The sequence below is a fragment of the Neopelma chrysocephalum genome, unplaced genomic scaffold (assembly GCF_003984885.1).
Source record: "Neopelma chrysocephalum unplaced genomic scaffold, ASM398488v2 Primary Assembly neopelma1_74, whole genome shotgun sequence".
Taxonomy (NCBI): domain Eukaryota; kingdom Metazoa; phylum Chordata; class Aves; order Passeriformes; family Pipridae; genus Neopelma; species Neopelma chrysocephalum.
The window spans coordinates 4,310,746-4,335,184 of record NW_020897735.1 but is presented as its reverse complement, the minus strand read 5'-3'; the positions used below and the strand labels follow the sequence as shown (position 1 = coordinate 4,335,184).

Here is a 24,439-nt window from a genome sequence, read left to right as displayed (position 1 = left end):
TGGGGAGCCTTGGGGGAGGCTTTGGCAGTAGCTGCTCTTTCTGCCTCCCCCCTGCAGCGGGGGACCCCAGGGGGGTTGCAGGGTGCACCCCCCCCGGCGTGGGCTGCCCTCGGGGGGCCAAAGCATTCACTGAATGAGTAACGGAGGCCCCCTCTGGGCTCGGCCTGAGATTTGGGGCAAAAAATCAGCTTAATGGCACCGGGGTGGGTCCCCAAGTCCGTTGGCCAGGGGCTGTGCAGGCTTGGGGGGGTCCGGGGGCGTCAGGCCATGCTGCTGGTGGAGCAGGGGGTGCTCTGGGTGCTGCCGATGCTGTGGTTGGTGCTGCTGCTCTCCGAGGCTGGTGCCGTGCTGGAAACCGGCTGCAGTTTGGAGATGGGACCTGGCTCACACCGCCCGCCGTGGGGCCAGGGGGAAACACCAAGGGGAAACCACACTCAGGGCGAGTGGTGGCGGTCTTGGCTTGTCCCCACAGGACCTTACAGCCCTCATGCACAAACCCTGGTGGGTCACTCCCCAAATGGCCCCTGAGCCCCTGAGATGGAGATGAGCATGGGGGACCATGGTGGCACCAGGAGCTGGAGGGAGGGCAGGTGGCAGAGGGGACCCCAGGGTAGTAGGAGGGACCCCGGGGAGCTGTGGACACCTGGAGCAGGGTTATTCCCCTATGGCATTGCCAGGAGGGCTGTACAGATGAGGGTAACGGAGCAGCCTGGTCCCTGGCTCACCTGGGGGTCTTGACCAGGGGGAAAAATGGGCAACCCAGTAAGGGACGTGCGTGTGGTCCCCCCATCCCACCACAGGGGTCCCCAGGGGTGGTGGATACTCACGGGTGCGCGAGTAGATGCACCAGAGCCCAGCGGTGAGGAGCGCTCCGATGAGGAAGGCACCAAAGGTGATGCCCAGGACAGCGGCCAGTCCCAGCCCACGGCCTGTGGGAGGACAAGGCCGTCAGCACCTTCCCACTCCTGTTCCCACCCTGGCCCCTTCCCTGCCACAAACTCACTGTTGGGTGGCCGCCAGGTATCCTTCACTGTCACCTCCAGGACCTTCTCGAAGTTGGTGTTGTTCTGCAGAGGTGGAGGTTGGGGTGAGAGGTGGGGTGAGATCTGCACACCTCAGCAAGGGGACAGGGCTGGGAGCCTCGAGGCTCTTTGAGAACCAGTGAATGCTGCTCCCAGATGGGCTCCATCACCCAATGGTGTGGGACAAACCTGCCAGGCTGGGACTGGCATGGTGGCATTGCAGGGTGGGGGGGGTTACACTGACCTGCAAGCCGGCCTTGCACTTGAGGGTGGCAGAGAAAGGGATGCGTCCACCCTCGGGAACAGCATAGGTGAAGCGGAAGCGCCAGATCTTCCTCCCGTGGCTGCTGGGGGGGCCCTCCAGCACGGCCACCCCCACGTCATGTGCCTCCCCACCCTGCACCAGCAGCACCGGCTCCCGCCCCGGTGCCACCAGCCAGCAGTCCTTCAGCTGCAGGTCGGCCGGGTGGTCGTCCCACATCATGGACGCCTGCCGTGGGTAGAGGGGAATAGGGGCACACCATCAGTCAGGGTCACTGGCCCAGGGGTGGCTAGACTCCCCCAGCCCGGGCACGGGGACGGCGGCAGTACCTGCAGGAAAGCCTCCTTGTTGACCTCCAGCTCCGTCTGTGGCACCTCGAAGGCAGCGGTGGGGAAGAGGCGCAGGAAGAGCTCCCGTGGGATCTCGCACTGGAAGGCCACCTGCAAGAGGGGACAGTGCTGAGGCCACCCCTGGCACCCAGCACACCCAGCACCCAGCCAGCAGTGGCATCGGTGCCCTTCTCCCACACTGGGAAATCCGGCTCTTACCCGTATGTCCTGGAGTTCTGTGCCCTTGGACAGCTTGATGAGGAGCTGCGAGAAGGGCAGGAAGGCTGGGTCAGCCAAGTGATCCTCACTGCCAGGGTGTATTGTCCCACTTGGATGGGATGGGATGGCATGGAAGGGTCCCACCATGGGATGGGATGGGATGAGATGAGATGAGACGGGATGAGATAGTCCCACCATGGGATGGGATGGAACAGAATGGAGTGGGAGCCCCACCCACACCCCCCTGTCATCTCATGGATGTTTCCAGCCACGCAAAAGCAAGAAGGTCCTCATGGAGAAGCCCCACCAGTCATCACTGAAGCCTTCATGGGGCATCAGCGGGGCTGGGGGCAGCACCCCCAGCTGGGCCCTCCTCACCTCATTGTTTGCATAGCCCCTGCCCCCCAGCAAGGTGCCACAGTGGCTGAGGGGGCTTTTCAACATGAAGTGGGTGGCGTTTTTCTCTGCCTGGCAGTTGATGTCCCTCAGCGTGATGTCCTTGATGTCCAAGTCCTTGATAACCTGTGGAAAAAACACACAGTGGTCACCCACTGGCTATGGACAGCTCCGTGCCACCCACCCCGAGCACCGGGAGGAAAATGTGTTGTTGGTGGACATTGGGACCTCCCCCCTCCTTCCACCTCACCTTCAGGTGGGACTTGATGATGGTGATCTCCATGGTTTCATCTGTGCACGTCCAAGGCTTGAGCAGGAGCAGCAGCTGGTGGGGCTGCAATTCAGGAGTGGGGGTCAGGCGGGTCATGGGGGTGATCGTCTCAGTCACCTTCTTGGCCGCCTCTGCAGGACAGGGAGATGGGGTGCTGAGTGGGGGTGGTGGCACTCCCCACCCCGCCCAGCCCTGGGGCTCTGGGGGCCTCACTGTTCTCCTGGATCTCCATGCTGATGCGGGTGGTGGCGGGGATGGCGGAGTAGGAGGCGATGATGCTGTAGTTCTTCTCGAAGGCTTTAGCGATGAGGTCCTGCTCCGTGTCAGGCAGGAGCTCCCCAGGCAACAGCGTCGGAAAGATGGTCATGATCTTGTAGTTCCCAGAGGCCTACAGTGGGAAGGGAGGCAGCACAGAAAGGCTAAATGGGGATGGGACAGCCTCTGGGTTTGTCCTTGTTAGGACGGGTTGCAGGAGGGGTGCTGCCATCTCCCCATGTCTAATGTCCCCAGGTGCCCTCCTGCCACCCTGCCCATGCCACTGGCATCTCCTGGGTCCCTGGCAGACCTGTCATGGGGGAATACATGTCCCAGTCAGCCTACCATGACCTGGATGTTGCACTTCTTGAAGGAGAGAGACCAGGTCAAGTTGGCCCTGCTCTGCAGGATGAGGATCTGGTTGCTGACGTGATTCTCGGGACAGGTGAGGGACAGGTTCACTTCTGTGATCAGGGAGCTGCAAAACCATGAGAGCCCCCTCTCAGCATCAGCATTCCACACTAACAGGTCCCATATCCAACTTGAGATGTGGGGCTCTGCCTTTGAAACACCCCAACATCTTCCCAAGCATCTCCAAGCATATCCCACCCCTGGGGTCCCATTGCTGGCACTGCGGTACCTGGGCTCTGGCTGCAGGTGGATGATGTGAGCAGCCCTGGTGCTCTGGGTGTCCCCGTGTGAGCAGCTCTTCACCCCGTGGAAGAAGACCTCAGTCTCAAGGTGCAGCATGGCATTGAAGTGGTTCTGGGGGATGCAGTCTGGGGGGCTGCTGGCGTCTGTGTAAATGGGGGGATCGACAAAGCCAAATCAGGCTCAGTGGGTGGGGAGATGCTCAGGGCCATCAGTCCCCATGGCATCTCGGGGGGGTTGTCAGCCTTCCAGAGCAGGAAGATCACTCCAGACCCCCAGTGCCAGACCCCAGCCCCACGCACCTTCTCCCAGGCGGAGCTGGACCCAGCGGGGATCCCGCAGCTCGCTGTAGGATGTGATGCCCCCGTAGGTAGACTGAGCCCAGTTCAGCAGCTCCTCCTCACTAGAGGCCATGGGTGGCTCTGCAATGGTCCCCGAGATGAGGTGGGCATCCTGTGGGCCAAGAGGCAGCCTGAGCCAGGGTGAGGGGTAAGGCTCATCCCTCCCTGGTGTGGGCTGGCATGGGAAAAGTGAGGAAAACCTTTCCCCCCGGAGTGAAGGATGCAAGTGTGAAACTAAACCAGGCGAGCATCGCTGGAGCCTGAGCTGGGGGTCACCCTGGATGAGTGGGGGTTTTCAGGGACAGGGGCTGGGAGTGGCAAGAGCTGCCGGCGGCACGCGGAGGGTTCGGCCCACTTTATTATTAGCCACAAACAAAGCAGGAGGTTTATTTTGCTAACAAAGCGCCCGACCCCGGCTCAGCTCACTGGAGCCAAACCCCATCCCTGACCTTCCTCTCGCAGGCCGGAGGAAACGGGAGCTTTTTCCAGCCCTGTGCGTCATTCCCTGCCTGGCCAGCCCTGTGCTCAGTGCCGGGAGTGGCCAGGAGCGTCCCCTCCTCCCTGGGGCACCACAAGCATCATGTCTGGGGTTGGGAGGGACACAAATTTCCCTTAAGCATCTCCATGGGTGGCCCCAGCCCTGCTGCCCCCTGGGGTTGCTCCTGGTGTGGGGCTGTGGCACTCACGGTGCGGATGAGCAGGTGTGGGCACCGGGAGGTGATGTTGGCAAAGCAGCGGGTGCAGAGGAGGATGAGCACTGGTGACCGGCCGCAGGCATCGGCTCCTGGTGTGACGGACACTGTCAGCAGGACAGCAGGGGCCTGCGGGGAAGAGGAGAATGTCACCACTGCGGCCACCAAGCCCCAACTGCTGTCACCTCCCTGGCTGCCCCTGGAGCCAGAGGCAGCTTGGAGAGACCTCGGATAGGAGGCAGCCATGGCTGGGTTCAGGGAGCTGGTGGGGGGATGCAGGGATGCCACATGGATGTGTACCCACACTGGGAGGGAAAAAACACCCCCTGACTCTCCCAAGCAAGGGACCAGAGTATCCCTACCTCGAGGATGATAGTATCCCCACACTGGGGTCCAGGGATTCTTGAATCAGAGACTGACTAATCTCTGCACTGGGCAAGAGGTTGCCCACTGTGGACTGGGGTGTCCCCACACTAGAGAATGGCATGTCACCACACTGGGGACTAGGACTTTTCTATACCAGCAACCAGGGTAATCTCACACTGGGGACTGGGGTGTCCTCACACCAAGGACTGGGGTGTCCCCACACACTGGGGCCAGGGAATCTCCACTCTGGGCACTGGAGCATCCCCATTGTAGGTACCGGGGTGTCTCCCACTAAAGATTGGAGAATCCCCACCATGGGCACCAGGACATCCCCCCAGAAGGTTTCCCAGCCCTATGTCAGCACCGTGCAGCCACTCCAGGCTCAGGACCAGCCACACTGGTGTGCAGGGATGCCGGGGGCACAGCGCTGGCACACATCATTCCTTGGGGCTAGCACTGCCTGGTGGCCTCCAGCCGGAAATCCCGATGGGGAAGTCGAAACATCAGGCGCTAAGTTTGGCAACTGCCTCCCGAATCACGGCTCGCAAAGTGCTGAGCCAGGCAGCGGGCAGGGAAAACCAGCTGGGGACCAGCCGGGTGGAGGCAGCTGCCAGTGCCGGGCACAGGGATGACGGGATGAAGCCTTGGGCATCCCGACGTGGCCATAGCCCCGTGGGTGGCCGGGGACCCCGGGTGGCCCCGGGCGCTGGGGAGGAGCCGGCGGCTGTTTTTCCTGCCGCGTGTTTTGTGGCGCTCCATTGTTTGGCTGCGCGAGTGGCGGGAGCCTCGTCGCTCCCGCCGCCGCCTTTCGGGTTATTTTTTTCCTTTTTCTTCTCTTTTTTTTTTTTTTCATCGTGGGGATCTGCTTATAGAAAGCGGCTTCCAGTAATTCTTCTATAAGTGGAGCCGCGTCCCTGCCCGACTCCCCCCGCCCGCCGCAGGGCTCGGTGCCTCAGCCGTGACATCAGTGCGTGTCCCCTGCCGCCGCTGGTGACAACCCCGGGGCAGCCCCGGCCCTGGCAACTATCCAGGATGCCAGGGCCAGGTCACACGGGGCTGGGGCAGAGGGGCCCTTGCAAAACCCACCCTCCCCAGCGCCTCCTGGCCTGGCTCCCACCCCCGCCCTGAAAAGCAGAACTGGGAGAACTGGGAGGTGGCGGGGGCGGGGGGAGTGTGGCGCCGAGCAGACCAGGGCTGGGCCAAAGTCGGGTGCTGGGTTTGTGGGGCCCCAGCCAGAGTGAGGGGAGCTGGGCTGTGCTGCAGAGCCACTGTGCAACCCCACGTGCTGGTGCAAACCCACCCAACAATGCCAGTCAGTACCAGCGCCAGCCCTGCCACTCCTCTGCACCAATCCTTGCCAAAAGGCACCTACAAATGGATTATTGCCCCCTGGCATGGCCATGCCAACACTGGCAGATAGGTTTCCACCTGCTTGGGTGCTTTAAAGGGATGTGCCTCCCTGATCCCTCCTTCTTCCTTCCATCCCTTTATCCCTGCCTCCTTCTCTTCTTCCATCTCTTCCTCTATCCCTCCATCCCTTCCTCCTTTCCACCCCACCTTCCTTTCCACCTTCCATCCCTGTCTCCCTCCTCAGTGTGGTCAACATTGGGTACCCATGGCTCTGCCAAGCTCCTGAGCCAAAACCAGGCCACCTCCCCAGGGAAATAGGGTGTCCTGGGATGTCCAGCACAAGGACATCTGCCCCAGGAGCATGGACTGTTAGAGAATTTGCCTCTAAAGTCTTTAAAATCCCATTGGGGGCAGAGATGCCCATGGCTGTGCTGGGAGGGGAAGCTTGGCAGAAGGCACCATGGAAGAGGTTAATCCAGGTCCTCTCACTGCTCCTTACTTAGAGGAAAGTTTTGACAACTGGGACACCCTGCCTGTGAGGACAGTGACAGGGTGACAATGCTGTGGTGACAGTGTGAAGTGACAGTGAAAGGTGATGGTGCCAGGGTGACAAACTGAGACCCCTCTCGCTCACCTTGGACCACTTGATGCTGAGGACGTGGACTTCGTGGTCGGTGCCCAGGGAGCCGCTGCTGACACAGCCCCGCGGCACCGTGCTGGTGGTGTAGGAGAGGGCGATTGGTGGCTCCCCCGTCACCGGCTGCAGGTCACAGCCCTCGGCTCTCCCGGGGTCTGGGCGGAAAACAAGAGACCATCAGTCCCCGCCGCACGGATGTGGGGTGACAGCACATCGGGGGACACGATGCGGGAGGGGGCTGAGCGGCCGCGCCAGCCCCGGCACTGCCCCCGCGCCCATGACCCCCGGTCCGGCGTCACCACGGCCCCACGGCCAGCACAGCACCCCCGGGACCATCTGCTACGTGTCTGCTCAGGGCCCGTCCGCCACCGCCAGCCCCCTCTGCAATCACGTTAATGACTCTTGGATCCGGGCTGGAAAAATCTGCTGTCCCCGCTCGGCGCTGCCATGTGCCAAAACTCGCACCCGGCCGCCCCGAGCGCTGGGGCGGTGGCGGAAGCCCCCCCGCGTTCACCCCCCGCTGCAGGAAAGTGGGAAGCGCAGGTATGGAAATGGCTGTGAAGCTCATCCTCCGCGGGCGCCGAGGCGTGAGCTTTGCCCCATCCCGAAGCTCCCGGCGGTGCGCGAGCGAGCGGGGCCGGGCCGGCGGCTGCCAAGGGAAATCCTGAGTGCAAACAGCCATTTGAAGGCCTGATCCTGTAAATCCCCACGTGCCTCGGCTGTTTCCTCTGCCCCAGGCAGCCCTGCTGTGACCAGGCTGTTCTTGAGCTGGCCCCTGCCTGCACCCACGGGGGCTCAAAGGGGGCTGGGCAGTATGGAGCCCTGTGGCCACAGCTGGGGGCTTCCCCTGGGATAACAGTGCCTGAGGCACTGTGTTTTCTTTGGAAGAGGCCACTGAGCAACATCCCTTCTTGCCCCATCCTTTCCCGTCCCTGGTGGCTCCAGCCACCATAATGGGACATCACTGCACCCCACTCCAGGGCCTCCCAGCCACCCCCACAGGGACTGGGGCTAAAGGGTGTGATGTTCCAAGTCGTTGAGGTTTTGGGATGCGGCACCCAGCAAAGGACCGCTCATACCGTGTCGTGCCCATCACGGTGTCCCTAGGCCATGTCTCGCCACCAGGGTGGCCCAACCATGGTGGAGGGTCACGGCACAGACCCCTGCGGTGACGCTGCCATGGGCCCACTCATTGTCCGGCGCTTCCTCCCCCCAGCGTGGCGGCCGCGCGGCCGGCAGCATCGGGAGGAAGATAAACAGCTGCTTATCTGGGCGCCACAGGCTGTGTCCCTCTTCCCTTCCACTCCTGCCCTGACAGCGCTGGGCACGGCCGCGCGGCCCCGGCACTGCTGGGCAGAGGACAGGGCAGCTCGTCACACCTCCTGCAGCATCCTGCCGGGAGGTCAGGCAGGGCCAGGGGCCACGGCTGGGCTCGCCCCTGGCACGGGGCAGGGATGCCAGTGGAGGGCGATGCGGGGCAATGGTGCCAGTCGGGCACTGTCTGTCCCTGGGGAAGGCAGCGGGCTCCAGCATTATGTCAGGATCAGATAAGGGGGCTCAGCTGGGCCGCCGGGGCGATCAGATAAGGGCGCTGTTATTTTTGTACTCCAGGAAAGGGAAAAAAAATTTATAAGAAAGAAAGAAAGAAAATCCACTTTATGTTTTTCCAGCCGCCTGCCCTCTCCCTTGCTTCGGCACAGCTGAGACCAGGCAGCAGGAATGGTCCCACTGTGGCTTCCCCGGAGCTGGGGGCACAATTCCTGGGTTTTTGGGAGGTGAAAGGCTGTGGGCAGAGAGCAATGCTGGGGTGTGGAGTGCAGGGCAGGGGTGGACCTGGTGGCGCAGGATGCCCATGGGATAGGCAGCGCCACTTTGGCATCCCTGCATCCGGCTGTGTCGCCTCAGCGCTTGTGTAACGATCTGACCCAGGTGACCCCGTCAGGAACGGGGATGGACCCTGCGCTGCAAACTTGAGAGGGAGTTGTCATCCTCCGAGCCACTGCTGGCTGTTGGACCATGCAGAGGTGGCATCAGGGCTCAGGGGTGGATGGGACCAGCTTCGGGTCTGACGCAAGCCACATCATTCCTGCCACTCTAAGTCAGCTGGGTGCCGAGAAGCCTCTCCCCAGGGGTGGGAAGGGAATGACTCAGCACCGTGCTCACTTCAGCTCTGGTCCCTGCTGAAGGGCACAAAGTCCCCCACCTCTGGAAGCTTGCTGTGTCTGTGCCCACAGCACTGTACCCACTGTGGGCACCCCAGTCCCATGGCATAGGTCCACTGTGGGCATTCCCAGCCCCATGAGTCCCTGTGAGGGAGAGGCAGCAACTGGACAGGATGTGGTGAGTGGCACAGGTAGGCAGGACAGGGACAATGTCAGAGCTACGCAGGACACGGACCATATAGCACAGCTATGTAGGATGGGGATCATATAGCACAGCTACATAGGACAGGGACAATATGGCACAATCACATAGAATGGGGTCCATATAGCACAGCTGCATAGGTTAGAGGTGGTATAGCCATAGGAGATGGTCTATATGGCAGAGTGACACAGGACAGGGACCATACAGGCACAGATACATATGACAGGGACCATATAGCTCCATTACATAGGACACAGACTGTATGGCACAGCTATGTCAGCTGGGGACCGTATAGCACAGTCAGGACAAGGACTGCACCACTCAGCTATGTGGGACAGGGACAGTGTACAATAGCTGTGTAGGATAGGGACTGTACAGCACAGCTACATAGGATGGGGATCATACAGCACAGCTAAATAGGACCATAGGGACAGACACTCAGGATGGGGACCATATGGACTCAGCCCACATAACACAGACGTGCTAGGGCACGTATGGCACAGCCGTATAGGATGGAGACTGCAGGGTACAAATACAAAGGACATGGACTGTATGGCGCATAGATGACATTGCACAGCTGTGTAGGATGGGGACCAGACGGCACAGGTACGTGGTATGGGGACTATACATCATAGACAGTAAGGACAAGGCCTCTGTGGCACAATGACATAGGGTGCAGAGCACACGGCACAGCAATAGGATGAGGACTTAACCCACAGCTACAGAGGACAGGGACCTTATTGCACATCTATGTAGCATGGGGAACCACATGGCACAGCTACAGAGAGCACAGACCTTATCACACATATAAACAGGACAGGGATTCTATGGCACAGCTATAGGATGGGGACTGAGCCTCACAGCTACACAGGACATGGGACTTTCTGTACATCTACGAGGATGGGGACCATATGACACAGCTATGGGGGACACAGCCCACATGGCACAGCCTCACCAGACAGGGACTGTCTTACATCACAGGGTTGTGAAATAAGAGCGGGCATCGAGCCTGGCAGTGGGGCCACCCACGAGCGCTGGCCCCCGAGGTGGCTGGGAGGGACTGACCCAGCCAGGACACGCAGTGCTGCTGGCCCCGGCCCCTCCGGGCAGCCACTGCCTTCCCAGCTCCCTTCCCCTCTGCCAGCAGGCCATGTCCCCAGGAACCCAGCTCCCTGCCCTCCGTCAGCTCTGATGTCCCTGGGCATGACCCCCTTGAAATTCCTCCTGTAGCTCTGAAGGGACCTCAGGGTGGCCCAACTGCTCCGGAGGCAGCCGAGCCTCTATCTCCTTTTCCACATCCCATATGCACTTTTTCCCATTCCTCCTCTCCAGCTCCATCCCCATATACCATGCAAGGCTTTACAGGGTTTTTCCCGTTTTTTGCTCCCAGGTCTTTGTCAACACCTCCACACCCCACGGTGGTGGGAGGCCACCAAAGCCACCGCAGACCCCCCGGGTGCCATTGCCTTGGCCGGGGCTCGGCAACAGCGTCTTCAACACTTTCCGCGCCCTGGTGACGCAGCCGGGATTTTGGGGGGTCCCAGGGAGTGGCCGGGCTGTGCTGTGTGTGTTCCCGGAGCTCGGGGTGGGTTTGTCCCTCACCACCCTCGGGGCTGCCCCCAAAAACCTCCTCTGCCGGCGGTTTTTGGGGGTGACACTGTGCGGGCACAGACGGGACCCCTTTGGCCACCGACCCAGAGTCGCCGCTTTCCCATCCCGGGGGTCCCGTCCCGCGGTGCCCCCCATCCCCACTCACCCGGGCGGCCGAGCAGCGCCAGGAGCAGCGGCAGGAGCGGGGCGGCGCGGGGGCCCATGTCCGCCTGCGGCCGCTCCCCGGGAGCCAGCGCGGAGTGCGGGCGGCGGCAGCGGCAGGAAACCGACTCCCTTCGGAGGAGGGTCCGCGGCGGAGGAAATGCCGCTGGCGGCGCTGGGGCCGGGCCGGCGGCGGGGCGGGGGGGGCGGAGAGGACGGACCCCCCCTCCCCCGGAGGCGCCGTGCCTCAGTTTCCCCCCAGCGCCCTGCGGGGCTGCGCCTCTGGAGGGGTGCGCTGGGAGCGCCCCGAGCAGGGAGAGGGCGCTGGTAGCCGGGGTGGGTGTCCCCAGGGACCCCCAGGGCTGGCACTGGGACACAGGGGCTCTGGTGACGTCCAACCCTCCCAAATTACATCCAGTGATGGGGATGGGGGTTACCTCAGGCAATGGGGACAGGGACAGGGACATTCCAAGTGACGAGGATGGGAACTGCCCCCAACATTCAGCTCCCACTGCTCCCAGCCAGCACCCCAGTGGGGTCACCATGTCCTAGGCCAGTGGCTGTCCCATAGCCCTGGACACCCGCTCTGGGGCCATGGGGCAGGTGGAGGCCCCCCAGCACCGCTGACTGCCTTGCCTGTCCCCTTGACCAGGCCACAGCTGGGGCTACCCAAACACCAGGCAGCCTGGCAGGGTTTGGGGTTTGGGGTCGGGAGGTCCTTTGGGACAGAGGTGTCTGGGCAAGGGGGTCACAGCCGAGCACTGCCAAGGTGGGAGCCATGGGGTGTTTGGGGACACCCAGGGACCTCCTTCTGCACCCCTGCCCCATTCCTTCCACATGTGCCAGTGGCTGCTGGGCGAGAAGAGAGCCCTCACACAGCTATCGGTTGGGCTGGGACGCCCATGCTGGGGGTAGGCACAGGTCCCCGGGGGTGCTTTTCCTCCCGACCCACGGTTCACAGGCATGGGGACAGAATGGGGACCTGCCAGGGAAGCCAGCGACGCCTGTCCCCACAGCCGGGATGTCCCCGGAGATGTCGGTGACCCGGGGTGAGCAGAGCCACCTCCCATGACAGAGCACTGCCATCTCCTGGGGACCGCGGGGACGGGTGCTCACCCGGGGATAGGGACAGCGATGGGGACTGGGACCAGGCACGGGGTCCCCTGGCCCTCCTGCACCCCTCTCCCTGCAGTGACACCGCAGGTTAATGGGCAAGAGACCCTCGGTGATGGACATTGGGATGGTGGCAGCTGCAGGGTGACAGAGGGGGGGTGGCTGTGACTGTGGCCGCATGTGCAGCCCCCTGCACCCCATTCAACCTAGCACCTTCTCCCCTCACGGCTTAGGGGTTGGCTCTGGCCTTTCTGGCCAGAAGAAAAGCATCTAAACCCCAACCCCAAACACCCAGAGGCCGTACTGGGGAGAAAGGCAGGGCCTCCATCCCAGCCCCAGTGCCCTGCTCACCACCTGGGGAAACTGAGGCACACTCACAGTACACCCAAAGAGAGATGGGGGAGGCACACGAGAGACAGGCCACCCCACTCCCCAGCTTTAGGCCACAGCATCCCAAACCTCCCAACCCCCCTGATCCCTTGTCCCCCCCGGCACGAGGCAAACACCCGCCGGCCCTGGCCCTGGATCGCTGTCCTGGCAGTGTCCCAGCCCTGGCCGGATGGCTGCATCCTTCCTGCCCGCCTGCCTCCCCGCAGTGCCCCGGGCTCTGCCGGTGGTTCGTCGCCCCCCGGGCACAGGGCTGACGTCGGAGACTGGCGGGTTTGGGTTTTTCGTCTTGGGGAGTTTTGTTTTTTCCCCGCTCGCTTCCTTTCTCCACTCTGGCTCCGTGGCCTCGTGGCCTTGGCTGACCCCAGCGCTGCTGCCCCTCCCAACCCCCAGCCCCCTGGCTCTGTGCCCAGGTCCCAGCAGCCCGAAAGTAAGTGGTGGGGGGCCCCGTTGGGGTTGCAGCTCTGCTGCCTCCTGCCCTCACCGTGCTAGGTAAATCCCGGCCCAAATCCCCACTGCAACCCTGTGCTGTGGCATCGTGCCTGGGCAGATCTGTGGGTGCTGGGGACCCCCCAAGCCCCCTGTCCTCCACAGCAGCACCCCCAACTGGGTCCTGCTGGGGTCCTGTGACTCACTCTCATAAGGACCCCCACCCTGTCCCCCATCCACCAGGACATGCAGCCTGGTGACCAAGCTCACCTGAGTGTCCCCAGTGCATCCCTCAGCCCCTGGGGACAGGACTGAGAGGTGGCACTGCTGGCAGCGAGTGCCCAGGCAGGGAGCACCCCACTCCAGGGCATTATGCCACCTTGAACCTTGACAGTGCAGCCCCCGCATACCCCAAAAAACCCTGACAGCCAACAAGAAGGAAGGAAATGCCAAGGCATGAAAGTGGTGGAAATCCCCATCCCAAATCCGGTCGCCTCCAGCCTCTGGCAGCCAGCAGGAGAGCGGAGGGAGGGGAAGGGATGCATGTGCAGGACACGGCTCACATGCTGCCATGTCTCCAGACACACCTCCGGAGCATGAGAGGGTTCAGCAAGTGGGACGGGACGGGGCGAGCGGGATTGGCTGCAGAATGCAGGCACAGGCTCCCCGCAGGCTACGGATTGGGAAGCCGGGGCGAGCGGCCGGGATGCTCCCTCCCTTCCTCCGAGCACAGCATCCCACTGCTCCGGTGGGATAAACACCCGCTTCCTGCCCTTAATCAGCTCCAGAGGGGCAGGGGGGAGTCAGAGGGGGAGAAAAAAAAATCTCTGGAAAGAAAATCTCATTTCCTGCGACAGAAGAAAAAGATAAAGTCTGGGTTCATTAAAGTGAACTTTACTGGGGAGAGACGGGAAAGAGCCAAACACAATGTCCTTGAAATTTCCTCCACATGGCTCCGTCCACGAAAACAGGATAAAGCCGCTTCCGCTGTCTCTGCTGGAGTGCACTGGGGGGAGTGGGGCCGGGGGTTCGGTTACAGGCAGTCGAGGTGGGTGCAGACCTGCTGGAAAACCTCCTCCACGGAGCCCTCGGCGTTGAGCTGGGTATGGAGGGGTTAGCTGGGGAGCTCACCCGAGGGCTCTCCCCTGGGAGCAACTGGAGCTCTTCCAAGGATGGATTTTGGCCACGGGCAGAGAAACCGCGGCTCATTTAGGGCAAAGGGGTGCAGGCCATCCTTGGAGGGAGTCTCCATGTTGGGAGTGAGAGGGGTCAAGCCCACCTCAAACAAGCCAGGACTGAGTTTTCCCCTTTTCCTCATCATCCCCATCCATCACTTCCCTTCCCCTGGGACCACAGGAGTGTGCCCCTGCTCACCTGGCGGACGATGCCTCTGCTCTTGTAGAAGGCAATGACGGGCTCTGTGGCCTTGTAGTAGGTCTCCAAACGCTTCTTGATGGTCTCCTCGTTGTCGTCCACCCTCCCGCTGGTCTCGCCTCGCTTCAGCAGCCGTTTCACCATCGTGTCCTTCCCCGCATCCACATAGAGCAGCAGCGTGGGGGGGGGCAATCTGTGGGCAGAGGGGACACGGTTGTCACCCAGCCAAGTTGGTGGTGTGGTCTGGTTTGGTTTGGGGAGATGGTGGTGGTCAGCATGAGGGTCACAGATGTCCCCGTGCCATCCTCTGCCTCCCTCCACTGTTTCAGTGGCCTCCAGAGCCATGCAGATGGAAGCAAAGGGACACTGTGGCCAAGCCCTGGCTCTCTGCCATCACCATCATGTCAGCACTGTTGTCACCCTCTGTCAGCTCACGGACACCCTGGTCCCTCCCACTGCACCATGGGCACAGGCTGTTCCCAAGGCAGGGAGCCCTGCTGGTTGGGATGGTGCCCAGTTTAGACTCGGTTGGGATGTGATCTTCATTGGAATGGGAGTCCAGGCTGCTGCTGGATGGAATCCCTGTGCCAGGACGGTGTGTGGCATGGCACAGCATGGCATGGCATAGCACCAGCCCTCACCTTCTTCTCAAACTCCTCTCCCTGCTTCACCTCGCGGGGGTATCCATCGATAAGGAAGCCCTTGGACACGTCTGCTTTGGCCACCATGGCGTCCCGCAGCATGTCCAGCACCGTGTCCTGGGGAGGGGAGGACAGAGCTGCTATGGCTGATATGGACAACGTGCCTCCCACCCAGCACCCCCGATCCCTGCTGCAAACCCCACCCTGGGGTGGCAGGGCCAGAGATGCCCGAGCCATGAGCATGTAACACCCCTGCAGCCCCGCCATGCCTGTGTGGACTCACCAGGGGCACCAGCTCTCCCTTCTCCATGATGGCCTGAAGCTTCTTGCCCCGCTCCGAGCCTGAGCTGACCTCAGCCCGCAGCAGGTCCCCCGTGGAGAGGTGGGTGTAGCCATACTTCTGCACAATCTTCTCACACTGCGTCCCCTTCCCCGAGCCGGGGCCACCTGCAAGGCACACACGTCCCCCAAGCCATGGGCAAGGAGAGGGAGGGGTATGTGGCAGCAGCACCACGGACCCGCAGGAGTCCTCAGAGCTTGGTGACGTCGGGCTCAGTGTCCCCAAGCGCAGCACCAGATGGATGTACAGAGCTGCTCCTGGGGTGGGCTGGGGGTTGCAAAGTGCTTGGGGGTGGCAGGGGCTGCTGGCAATTGGCATGTGGGCACCACATCCTGATGGCACCCAGGGCATCACCATCCCCCCATCAGCACCTGCATGGCCCTGTCCCAAGAACACCCAAGGTGTTATTATGACCCCGTCAGCACCCAGGACACCCCTGCCTGATGGCACCCAGGGCATCACCAACACATCCAGGACCCAGGACACCACTCTCCCAGCAGCCTCTGGCCATCACTACCCCCAGTGGCTCTCAGGACATCACCACTGCCTGATGGTACCCAGGACATCAACCCCCAGGGGTTTGTTATCACATCACCCTCCAGGTGTTCACTGTTACAGACTCTGCCATCCCATGTCTGAACAGAGGTGCCCTCCTGGTCCCAACATACCCCACTGTGGCCTCAAGGAGCCAAGCTGGAGCCATGGCCACCCCACAGTGCCTGGGAACAGCCCCAGACTCAGCCTCCTGCCCCAGCTTCCCACCCCGGAGGTGCAGGGAAAAGGTCTGGGCTGACCCCACCAGTGACAAGACCCGGACACAGACTTACCCACCACAAAGATGATTTTGTGCTGCTTGAGCTTTTCTAGAGGAGAGAAGGGAAAAATAGTTAAAAAAAGCCAGAAAGTCCTTCGGTGAGCAAAGTGTCCCCAGGGGGTGCCACATCCAGAGCAGGCGTCCGTCCCTGGGGATGGAGGGGACTGATCCCAGGGCCCTGGGGGGAGGTGGGCAGGGAAGCAGCCACGTGTCCTCATCACCTGGGCAGGTTGGGATGTCTGGACACGTCTGAGCACACAGCCCACGGCACTTCAGCCACAGGGCTGCAATCCCACTGCCACGCTGTGTCCCGGAGGCGTCACTGTCCACGGCTCCATCCCTGCAGGTGGCTTCTCACCCTGGTGGGCTAACGGGGCTGTGGCAGGCTCAGCCTGGCTCGGCCATCTCGAGCACCTGGCATGACCCAGGCAGTCCCTGGTCCCCAGCATTGGTCCCTGGACCTGGTGGCCAATGTGCATGGGGCACTCGCTGCCCTGTCCCCTGCCCAGCGCCCTGGCACAGGGTTCCTCCCACCTGTGGGATCTGTCCCAGCCGTGGCGTGGGGCAGTGCCGGGGTGTGACACCATGGCAGGGGGAGGCACAGCTAAAAATAAAGTCGAGCTGCTCTGGGGCCGCTTTCCCATCTCCTGATTACAGCTGGGTGAAATTTCAACTCCTCTGGCACCCGGCATTCCCCAGGGCTGGGGACAGAGCCAAGTGGCTGGCGGGGACCAATGGGATGTGGGGCACGTGGAGGGGCTGGAGGAACATGGGGGATGGACAGAAGGGAGGGAGGCAAGGACACAGGACAGGGATGGAGGGGATGGATGCCAAGGGGACCAGGGGCTGCCTGTAATGGGGGAGGATGCAGGGGGGACAGTGGGAATGAGGCATGGGGGAAAGGGGAATGCAGAGTGGACGGATGCAGGGGGAACCAAGGGGATGGATGCAGGGGGAATGGATGCAGGTGGGACCAAGGGAATGGATACAAGGGGCACAGGGGAATGCAGAGGGGATGGATGCAGGGGGGATTGAGGGGATAGATGCAGGGGATGCTGAGGGGATGGATACGGGGGGATGGATGCAGGGGATGCTGAGGAGATGGATACGGGGGGATGGATGCAGGGCATACTGGGGGGTTGGATGCAGGGGGGATGGATGCAGGAGGAACTGAGGGGATGGATGCAGGGGAATGGATCACTCACCTGTTGACATTCTGCCGTGTTCCAGGCACAGGAGCACTTAAGGCTGCAAAGGAAGAGCAGGATAAACAACTCAGCACATCAGGGACACACAGGTCACCAAGTGTGAAAAAGGGTCTCCCTTTTTGGCCATGATGATGCCCAGTTCCATGGCCCAGCCGGGCAGGGTGGGACAGATGACAAAACCCCCGGCTTGACTCTGAAATAGGGAGGTCAGGATTTCTGTTTCTATAGCCAGCACTCACCTGGCTTCCAGCAGTCACCCTCCGCATCCGGATGCGGCGAGGGCTTCCCCATGCCGGGTGACGCGCCGTGACGTGTCCGGCTTCCTCCCCTGCCCTGCCCACATCCCCGTGCCCGGGGTGCTGCCCGACAGCAGGAAACCCCTTTGGGATGCCCGGTGCCACCAGGACACCGAGCGATGGAGGCAGCACCCCCAGCTCCCCACGGGCTGGTTTTAAGGAGGTGCCCATGCCCTAAGGAGGGGGTTGCAGCACCCCATTGCACCCCCAGGACCTCGGGGGGGTTTGGCCACCCCGCCTGCCCACACCCAACCCCGCAGCACCCGACGTGCTTGGACACGGTGCGTCACCCCAAACCGGCTGGACGGGGTGCAGGGATGGGGCACCCTGTGGCCAGAGGGGCCCGCGGCCGGTGACAGGTCGTGTTACAGCCTCGAAAGGGCAGAGGCTAAGAATGGCCGGGCTGAAAGCGGCACCGGGTCACGTCTCCCCTGCGCTGCGGGGACGAAGCCCCGGGGCGGCCCCTGCGGAGTTTGGGGGGCGCAGGACCCCTGGGTCCCTAATTGCAGAGGGCTCTGAGCCCCGGGACCGCTGGCACCAGCCTTGGCGGGGCGATGGGGGGCTGTGGTGATCCTGATGGGGGGTTGTGGGCAGCGCTGGCCCTTGGTGCGGTCTCAGGGCCTGATCCGGCGCGGTGCTGGTCCCACGGGCGCAGGGTGAAGGTGATGTGGAGGTGACTGCTCCGGAGGAGATCGGAGGGTGCTGACCCCCTCGGGTCGGGGCTGGGGGGGGGGGGGGGCGGGGGGGTGCACCGTGGCCTGGGACTCCCCAACCAAGGCTATTTGCGAGCTGCACCCCGGGGTGCTCCCACCGATCTCCCCCCACCGCCAGCTCCAACCCACCTCCCCCCATCCCATCGGCATCCAGCCCCCCCCCGGGACCCCAGACCCAGGACCGGGCTGCTCCAGCACCGCTGCAGCCCCTCCAGCACCCCTTGCGCGCCCCCAGCAAAGGCCCCCTGCCCCGCTCCGCTCCGCTCCCCCCCCGTGCCCGGCCGGTGTCGCGGTGCCCGTCCGGGACCCCCGGGGGTCTGGCACTGACCTGGACCCGCCGCCGCCCGCGCCGTGCCCGCGGTACCGCTATTTATAGACCTCGGCGGCGCGCGGGGCACGCCGGGAGCGCGCGGCACCGGCAGCGCGAGCGGGCGGGCGGGGGGACACGGGGGGGACACGGCGGGGACACACCGGGGGGGACAACGGGGATGGCGAGGGGACACGGGGGACACCGCGGTTCCTGCGCCCGCCCGCGCACGGAGGAGGATGGGCGGGGGATGCGGTTAAACCCTGCACGGCCGGGAGCGAGGGTCCCCCCACTGCGGGGGGAGCCCCCACCCTGCTCGGTCTGGGGTCCCCGGGGCTCCCCGCGCCTCCTCCTCCAGCACCGCGGAGGGGAGCGCTGTTCTCACCCCTGTTCTGATGTCCCTCCCCATCCCGTCCTCATATCCCCATCCCCATATATGTCCCGATCCCTGTCTCTGATGTCCCTGCTCCTGTCCCTAGTGTCCCCATTCCTGTCCCCATGGTAAAGTCCCCATCCCCGTCCTCATGTCCCCACCCTTGTCCCTAATGTCCTCGTGTCCCCATCCCATCCCCATGTCCTCATCCCACCCCCATGTCCCCATCCAAGTCCCTAATGTCCTGATGTCCCCATCCCATCCCCATGTCCCCATCCCCAGCTGACACCCCCTCCCTACCACCCCCAGGGGGGTTGTGGTGTCCTTATTAAGAGCTGATTATTGAGAGATGCCTCTGCCTGAATTAAGGTGCAAACAAGACCATATGCTGAAGTCAATAGTACAGATTTTATTTGGCAATAAAATGTGAGGTAGAGAGATAGAAATAAAAAAAAGGGGGTAGAGGGAGAGAGACACACAGAGAGAAAGAGAGAGAGAGAGCAAGCAGAATATAGTCACCACCTGGATCCATCAGTGTCCCGCTGGTCCTTCTTCACCCTGGGTTTCTTGATGCCAGTGGTCCTGAGGTCGGTGGGTTTCTGAGTCGGTGGGCTGTGGTCAGTGGTCATGATCTCCCCCTGACGGAGTTACCTTTTACCCAGTCGGAGCTGTTTTCAGCTAAGTTACTGAGTTGGTTTTCCTTGTGGATTCTTTGTATCCATCATCAGTGATACATTCTTCTCTCTCAGCTTTGTTTACCACCCCGCAGTCTGAGACACTTTTATTACCTTTATCTTATCTCAGGCTTTATCTTATCTCAGGTTCCCCTCACGGTGGCATAACTTACAGTCCAAGTTCAAGGCATATTCAGGGCGGTGGGGGGGGCTTTGGGGGTCGCAGATGCCATCTGTGCCATAACCTGGGGTGGTCTTTGTTTGACAGGTGATATGCATATGAACAGTTGCCCCACCCCACAGGTTGCCACGGTGGGAACCCTTGTCTGGACACATTACCCAGGATGTTCCAGCCAGACCTCGCCAGGCCCGGAGCCGGCGCCATCCTGCCTCGGCATTCTGTGCCCATCTCATGGCAAAGTGGCAACAGTGTTTGAGACAGGCAACTGTGATCTCCAAGTCCTTACACTTACCTGCCCTTCCTCCTCTTCTTCTGTGGCTGCAGAGACCCTGGCTCAAGACCCCACGACCCCAGGGCAGGTGGCTGGGGGTGAATCAAGTTGGGGGGGGGTCTCAGCTGCAACCCACACCGGAGGGGTGGCTCAGAGCTGGAGTCAGCCAGGAACCGGACACGGATCCCACCTGGACACACTAGTCCCTTTCCCACACCCTCCTGAGCACCTAGGCACAGCTCCACTGTGAGCTGGGGGTCTCAAGACCCGCTGTGACGGCACCACCATCAGCCCCAAAAACCCACCCGGAGCCAGGGCCCAAGGCAACAGACTGCAGCAATATTTATTCCTGTACAAACCATTACAAAACACAGGTACCCCACAGCTTCCCCCAGCACCGAGCCCCGCAAAACCCCAGCCACAGCCAGAGGGAAACCGAGGCACGGAGCCCTGCCAAGGCTCAGCACCCAAACACACCATATTTAGCTGTTTTCCCCAAATCCACCTCTCCGCTGCTAAGATATTAATAATAAAATCCAGCCCCAGGGTGCCAAGGAGCACCAATGCCCCCCACTACCTGCCAAATTCTAATTGTTTATAAGCGGCTACTGCTGGCCCTTCGTTACCACTAATGAGCAGCCCCCGCTTGTTCCTTTGGCCAGGAAACCCAAATACAAACTCTGGGACCAGAAGTGGATAGAAAAAATGCCAAAAACCCCAAAAAGCTCCCCAAAGTCCCATCATTCAATTAGAAAAGGTTTTGGCAGTGTGGGGCGCAGCGGTGCTGGGAGGGGCTGGGTGTTTTCGGGATGCTGGGGCAGCAAGGGTGGCAGTGCCACCTTCGCAGGGTCCCACCAAAAACTGTGGGGTTCTGCTGAGGGAGGGGTGACTGAGGACTGGGACTGGGGGGCTGGGCATGGCAGAGGGAGGCTGAGCTCCAAGAGGAAGTCCTTCCACCCAGGGAGTTAGGGGAAACAGTCTCTGCAGTGGCCCCAAAAGTGATGCAACCCCAAAATGAGCAGAGGTGACTCGGCACCCTCTTGTAGGCTCACAGGGGCTGCAATGTGCCTGGACCAGGGTGGAATAGGATCTCACCCCCATGTCTCCTGTCCACGGAGGGAGGACACCGCAAACCCTGCATTCACTACCTGGCCCCCCCCAAAAACCAGCTCAAAACCCAACACATCCCAGGTGCAACGGGGCCACTGTGCACGACGGGGGCGGTCCTGTGGGAGGCACCCGGTGGCACCCCGATGCCTGGCTCCCACCGCTCCCAGGGGGATGCAGGGAAACCCCCATCCATCCCAGCTCCAGGGGTCTGCCCAGTAGGTGGGGGGACAGCCCCTAGGGCCAGTTGGGGTGGGAGAAGGTGATGTTGTAGAGGCCGGCCCAGCTGGCGAAGACCCTCTTCTCGGTGATGAAGCGGTGGTGGTTGCCCTTGCGGCTCCGCTCATTGTGGATGTAGGTCGTGCACTCGTCGGGGCCCTTGGGCTCGTAGTAGTGGTAGGGCAGGCGGCGGGGCGGCGGGTGGTGGCTGTGGTGGGCAAGAAGCATTGTGTGAGCCCCATGGTGGGGCCAGAGGGCCAGGGTGGGGGCTCAGGGGTCTCCTTACCCGCAGTAGCTGGGTGGCACCATGCCGTAGACGTGGACGGCGTCGCACAGCTCCACCGCGATCACCATGGTGAACCAGCCGGTGCTGAGCCACGAGCGCGACTTCTCCCTGGAGAGGGAAAAAACGGAGTTGGGAAGGATGACAAGGCTACGGTGATGTGGATAACGGACACTACCAGTGTCCCCAACCTGCCCCGGGGACCCCTAGCTCAGTGCTGCAGCTCCAAGAGCCAGCTCTCCTTCGGGGACCTGGAGAAAGGGGGACCCGGCATGGGAGGTGACTCCAAGGTACCTGTCCTTTCCTGTCTCCCCCCGAAACAGGTCATCAAACTGCTTCATGCGTCCGGGGGACACGACATAGGCCGTCATGTTGGGGAAGGAGGCACAGACGCGCTGGATGATCTTCAGGAGGCTCTTCTGCATCTTGATAGGCGGCCCCCAGAAGATGAAGATGTTCTCCGGTGTCTTGTTGACAAACTCCTGGGGCCGCTTGAGGACACGGTAGAGGCTGGAGTGGGCCACCACGCGGAAGCTGGTCTTGTTGCCCACGTCAGCCTCGTAGCCCGTGGTGGGAGCGTCGTTCATGCGGATGGTGCACTCGGCCCCGTCGATGGCTGTGCCCAGGTGGGTGCCCAGGAGGTGGCTGGAGCTGGTGACAATGACGCACTGGTGGCAGCGGGCAGTCAGGGTCTGGTGAGGACAAGTGCCGTGAGCAGGTGACTTTTGGTGTCACCGTGGACAGGGCATCACTGTCCCCCGCAGAGCCACCGCCCTGCTGGAGGGGACAATTTGGCTGGATGCCAGCAGAGGGACTCTGTGCCCACCACCGAGGCCAGGCCCTGCCGCCCAGGTCATACCTTGTTCCCACAGACAGGCAGGTACCCGCTTTTCACCCCCCACTTCTTGAGGTCGGGGGGCCGGCGGGCTCTGCCCCGCAGGCGGCTGTAGGGGAAGACCTCGCTCCCGTTGCCAGAGCTGTAGATGATCAGCAACATAATCAGGGCAAAGAGGACCCCCAGGGCGGCGGCGCGCTGGCTCTGCGGGCGGGGGGAGAGCGTCAGCTGCTGCCCCCACCCACCCCACGGGTGTCAGCACCCACCCCGCTCCCATGGCACCTCCGGCAGGACGCCTTGCGTCCCCAGGGAGGTCCCTGGGGTGGCTCCCTGGTACTCACCGCGTTGCCACTCATGTCTTTGTGCTGGTCTCAGTGCACGGCGGTCGCCGGCGTCCCGTGAGCACCTGCAAGGCACGTGGTCACTCCCAGCACTGGCCCATAGGGATCCGATACCGATCCGGTGGGATACCGGATGGAGGTACCCCCCTCCGGTGGGAGGAGCCGTACGCGGGATGAGTTCCCAGGTCTCCTCCCTCTGAAGGGGAAGACAAACCCCTGGAATCGATTCAGGGAAGGGAAATGCTGTGGGCAAAGGTCAGGCAGGCTCTGGGGTGCAGAGAAGCCACGGCTTCTGCTGGCAGGATCCCTGTCTTGGGCTGGGCTCCAGGGAGGATTATCCTCTGCTGGTGGGGCTGAAACCTCTCAAACCGCGGGGAGGGTCAACCTGCTGCTCGTGCAGTGAAATCCCATTAAAACAACAGCCGTGGAGGCTTGGATCAGGAGGGCACGGATGGAAGTGAGACCTGCCCAACTCAGTGCATGCACAGGCTCGAATCCAGCAGAGCTGCCCAGGGCCGAGGTGTGTGGGGTGAACCCCAGAGCACCTTGGGGACCCTCTCTAATCTCCACTCGAAACGGTCTGACCCAGTTTACTTTTGTGAGCCCTGGGCAGTAAGTCCCAGCCGCTCCTGGAGCGCTTGGAGCCAAGTGGAAATTAAAAAACCCTGAAGCCTCTTTACTAATTGCACTGGAACGAAAATTATGCAACAGCCTGGGATCAACGCCTCGGGGGAGCTGAGACCTCGAAGGGCTCTCAGGGCCGGTACCGGTGCCCGGGGAGGTGCCAGCCCGCCCGGTGAGCCCAGGCCATGTGATGCTGGGGGCGATGCTGGGGGGGGCTTCGCCGTGCGGGGGCTGGGGAGGCTGCGGGACCCCCACTCCCGGACCGCGCTTCTCTCCCTCCACAACTCTGGGGCCATGGGGGACCCCTCGGAGGGGACCGCACGGCGGGACCCCTCGGCCTTACCTGGCGGGGACTCTCATGGGGGGTCCGTCACCTCCTGCGCCCCGCGGGCGGCGGGGGCTGCCCGGCCCCTCCGGCGGGCTCGGCCATGGCGGGGCCCGGGGCTCACATCGCCGCTCTGCGGGAAAGGGCTGCTCCAGACCCGACCCCCTTCCCCCGCCGGGGGTCCCCCAGCCCCGGATGCGAACCCCGAGGGTCCCTCAGCCCCGGATGCGACTTCCCCCCCGTCCCCCAGGAAGGGGAAAGCCCGCCCGGCCCTGGGTGCGAACCTCCCGCCGCTCCCACGTCCGAGTCCTCCCCCTCCTCGGGGTGCAGCCCCCCCGTCCCCGGCAGCGGCGACACGGCGGGATCCGGACCCTTCCCACCCCTCCATCCCCCGCGCACCGGTCCCGGGGCGGGGGCCGCTCCCCCGCCGGACACGGCGAATTCCGCCCCTGCACCGGCTGAACGGGCCCGGAGGGGACACGCGGGGTGCACCGACCGCTCCGCCCGCCCCGCAGTGCGCTGCGATACCGCCGCCGATACCGATATCGATATCGCCGCCGATAACGATATCGCCGCTGCCGCCTCCCAGGCCGGGTCCTAGCGCCGCCTTCCCGCGATGGGGGCGCCGCCGGGTCCTAGTGCCGCCCTCCCGGGATAGGGAGAGCCACGGGGTCCTA

General features: G+C 62.7%; 3 protein-coding genes across 8 annotated transcripts; all 3 read right to left on the bottom strand.

Annotated features, from left to right (window-relative positions):
• Nucleotides 1-10: 10 nt before the first annotated feature.
• ENG (endoglin) lies at nt 11-11,008 on the bottom strand. The gene is made up of 15 exons (XM_027687905.1): nt 10,912-11,008; nt 6,789-6,946; nt 4,433-4,567; nt 3,708-3,858; nt 3,395-3,551; nt 3,100-3,232; nt 2,713-2,887; nt 2,479-2,630; nt 2,211-2,354; nt 1,833-1,877; nt 1,614-1,724; nt 1,267-1,512; nt 1,004-1,067; nt 828-929; nt 11-379 (listed from the first exon to the last, which is right to left on the bottom strand). The coding sequence occupies exons 1-15, from the start codon at nt 10,967-10,969 to the stop codon at nt 261-263; spliced, it is 1,950 nt and encodes a 649-aa protein (XP_027543706.1). The 5' UTR covers nt 10,970-11,008; the 3' UTR covers nt 11-260.
• Nucleotides 11,009-13,634: 2,626 nt separating this feature from the next.
• Nucleotides 13,635-18,568, bottom strand: AK1 (adenylate kinase 1). 3 transcript variants are annotated; one of them, XM_027687781.1, is made up of 7 exons: nt 18,551-18,568; nt 17,211-17,253; nt 16,019-16,054; nt 15,135-15,298; nt 14,852-14,968; nt 14,211-14,403; nt 13,635-13,935 (listed from the first exon to the last, which is right to left on the bottom strand). In XM_027687781.1, exons 2-7 carry the CDS (start codon nt 17,218-17,220, stop codon nt 13,640-13,642), a joined length of 816 nt encoding a protein of 271 aa, XP_027543582.1. In that variant the 5' UTR covers nt 17,221-17,253; nt 18,551-18,568; the 3' UTR covers nt 13,635-13,639. The 3 variants fall into 3 exon arrangements, with proteins under 3 accessions (XP_027543582.1, XP_027543583.1, XP_027543584.1); XM_027687782.1 differs by lacking the exon at nt 18,551-18,568 and adding an exon at nt 17,453-17,502; XM_027687783.1 differs by lacking the exon at nt 18,551-18,568 and having other exon boundaries at nt 13,711-13,935; nt 14,211-14,397; nt 14,847-14,968; nt 17,211-17,247.
• Nucleotides 18,569-20,346: 1,778 nt separating this feature from the next.
• On the bottom strand, nt 20,347-24,385 carry ST6GALNAC6 (ST6 N-acetylgalactosaminide alpha-2,6-sialyltransferase 6). 4 transcript variants are annotated; one of them, XM_027687778.1, is made up of 7 exons: nt 24,303-24,385; nt 23,781-23,895; nt 22,814-22,878; nt 22,497-22,676; nt 21,932-22,329; nt 21,641-21,748; nt 20,347-21,562 (listed from the first exon to the last, which is right to left on the bottom strand). In XM_027687778.1, the coding sequence occupies exons 3-7, from the start codon at nt 22,826-22,828 to the stop codon at nt 21,373-21,375; spliced, it is 891 nt and encodes a 296-aa protein (XP_027543579.1). In that variant the 5' UTR covers nt 22,829-22,878; nt 23,781-23,895; nt 24,303-24,385; the 3' UTR covers nt 20,347-21,372. The 4 variants fall into 4 exon arrangements, with proteins under 4 accessions (XP_027543579.1, XP_027543577.1, XP_027543580.1 ...); XM_027687776.1 differs by having other exon boundaries at nt 24,162-24,359; XM_027687779.1 differs by having other exon boundaries at nt 24,259-24,342.
• Nucleotides 24,386-24,439: the final 54 nt, after the last annotated feature.

Coding starts and splice junctions, on each gene's coding strand:
- AK1 (XM_027687781.1), bottom strand. Junction 15,299..16,018: donor CAAAATCATCTTTGTGGTGG/GTAAGTCTGTGT, acceptor TGTGCCTTGCAG/GTGGCCCCGGCTCGGGGAAG. Junction 14,969..15,134: donor AGGGAGAGCTGGTGCCCCTG/GTGAGTCCACAC, acceptor TCCCCTCCCCAG/GACACGGTGCTGGACATGCT.
- ST6GALNAC6 (XM_027687778.1), bottom strand. Junction 22,330..22,496: donor TGCCTGTCTGTGGGAACAAG/GTATGACCTGGG, acceptor TGTCCTCACCAG/ACCCTGACTGCCCGCTGCCA. Junction 21,749..21,931: donor GGGGAGACAGGAAAGGACAG/GTACCTTGGAGT, acceptor TTCCCTCTCCAG/GGAGAAGTCGCGCTCGTGGC.
- ENG (XM_027687905.1), bottom strand. CDS start 10,969: ATGGGCCCCCGCGCCGCCCCGCTCCTGCCGCTGCTCCTGGCGCTGCTC. Junction 6,947..10,911: donor GGCGCTGCTCGGCCGCCCGG/GTGAGTGGGGAT, acceptor TTTTCCGCCCAG/ACCCCGGGAGAGCCGAGGGC. Junction 4,568..6,788: donor TCAGCATCAAGTGGTCCAAG/GTGAGCGAGAGG, acceptor TCTTCCCCGCAG/GCCCCTGCTGTCCTGCTGAC.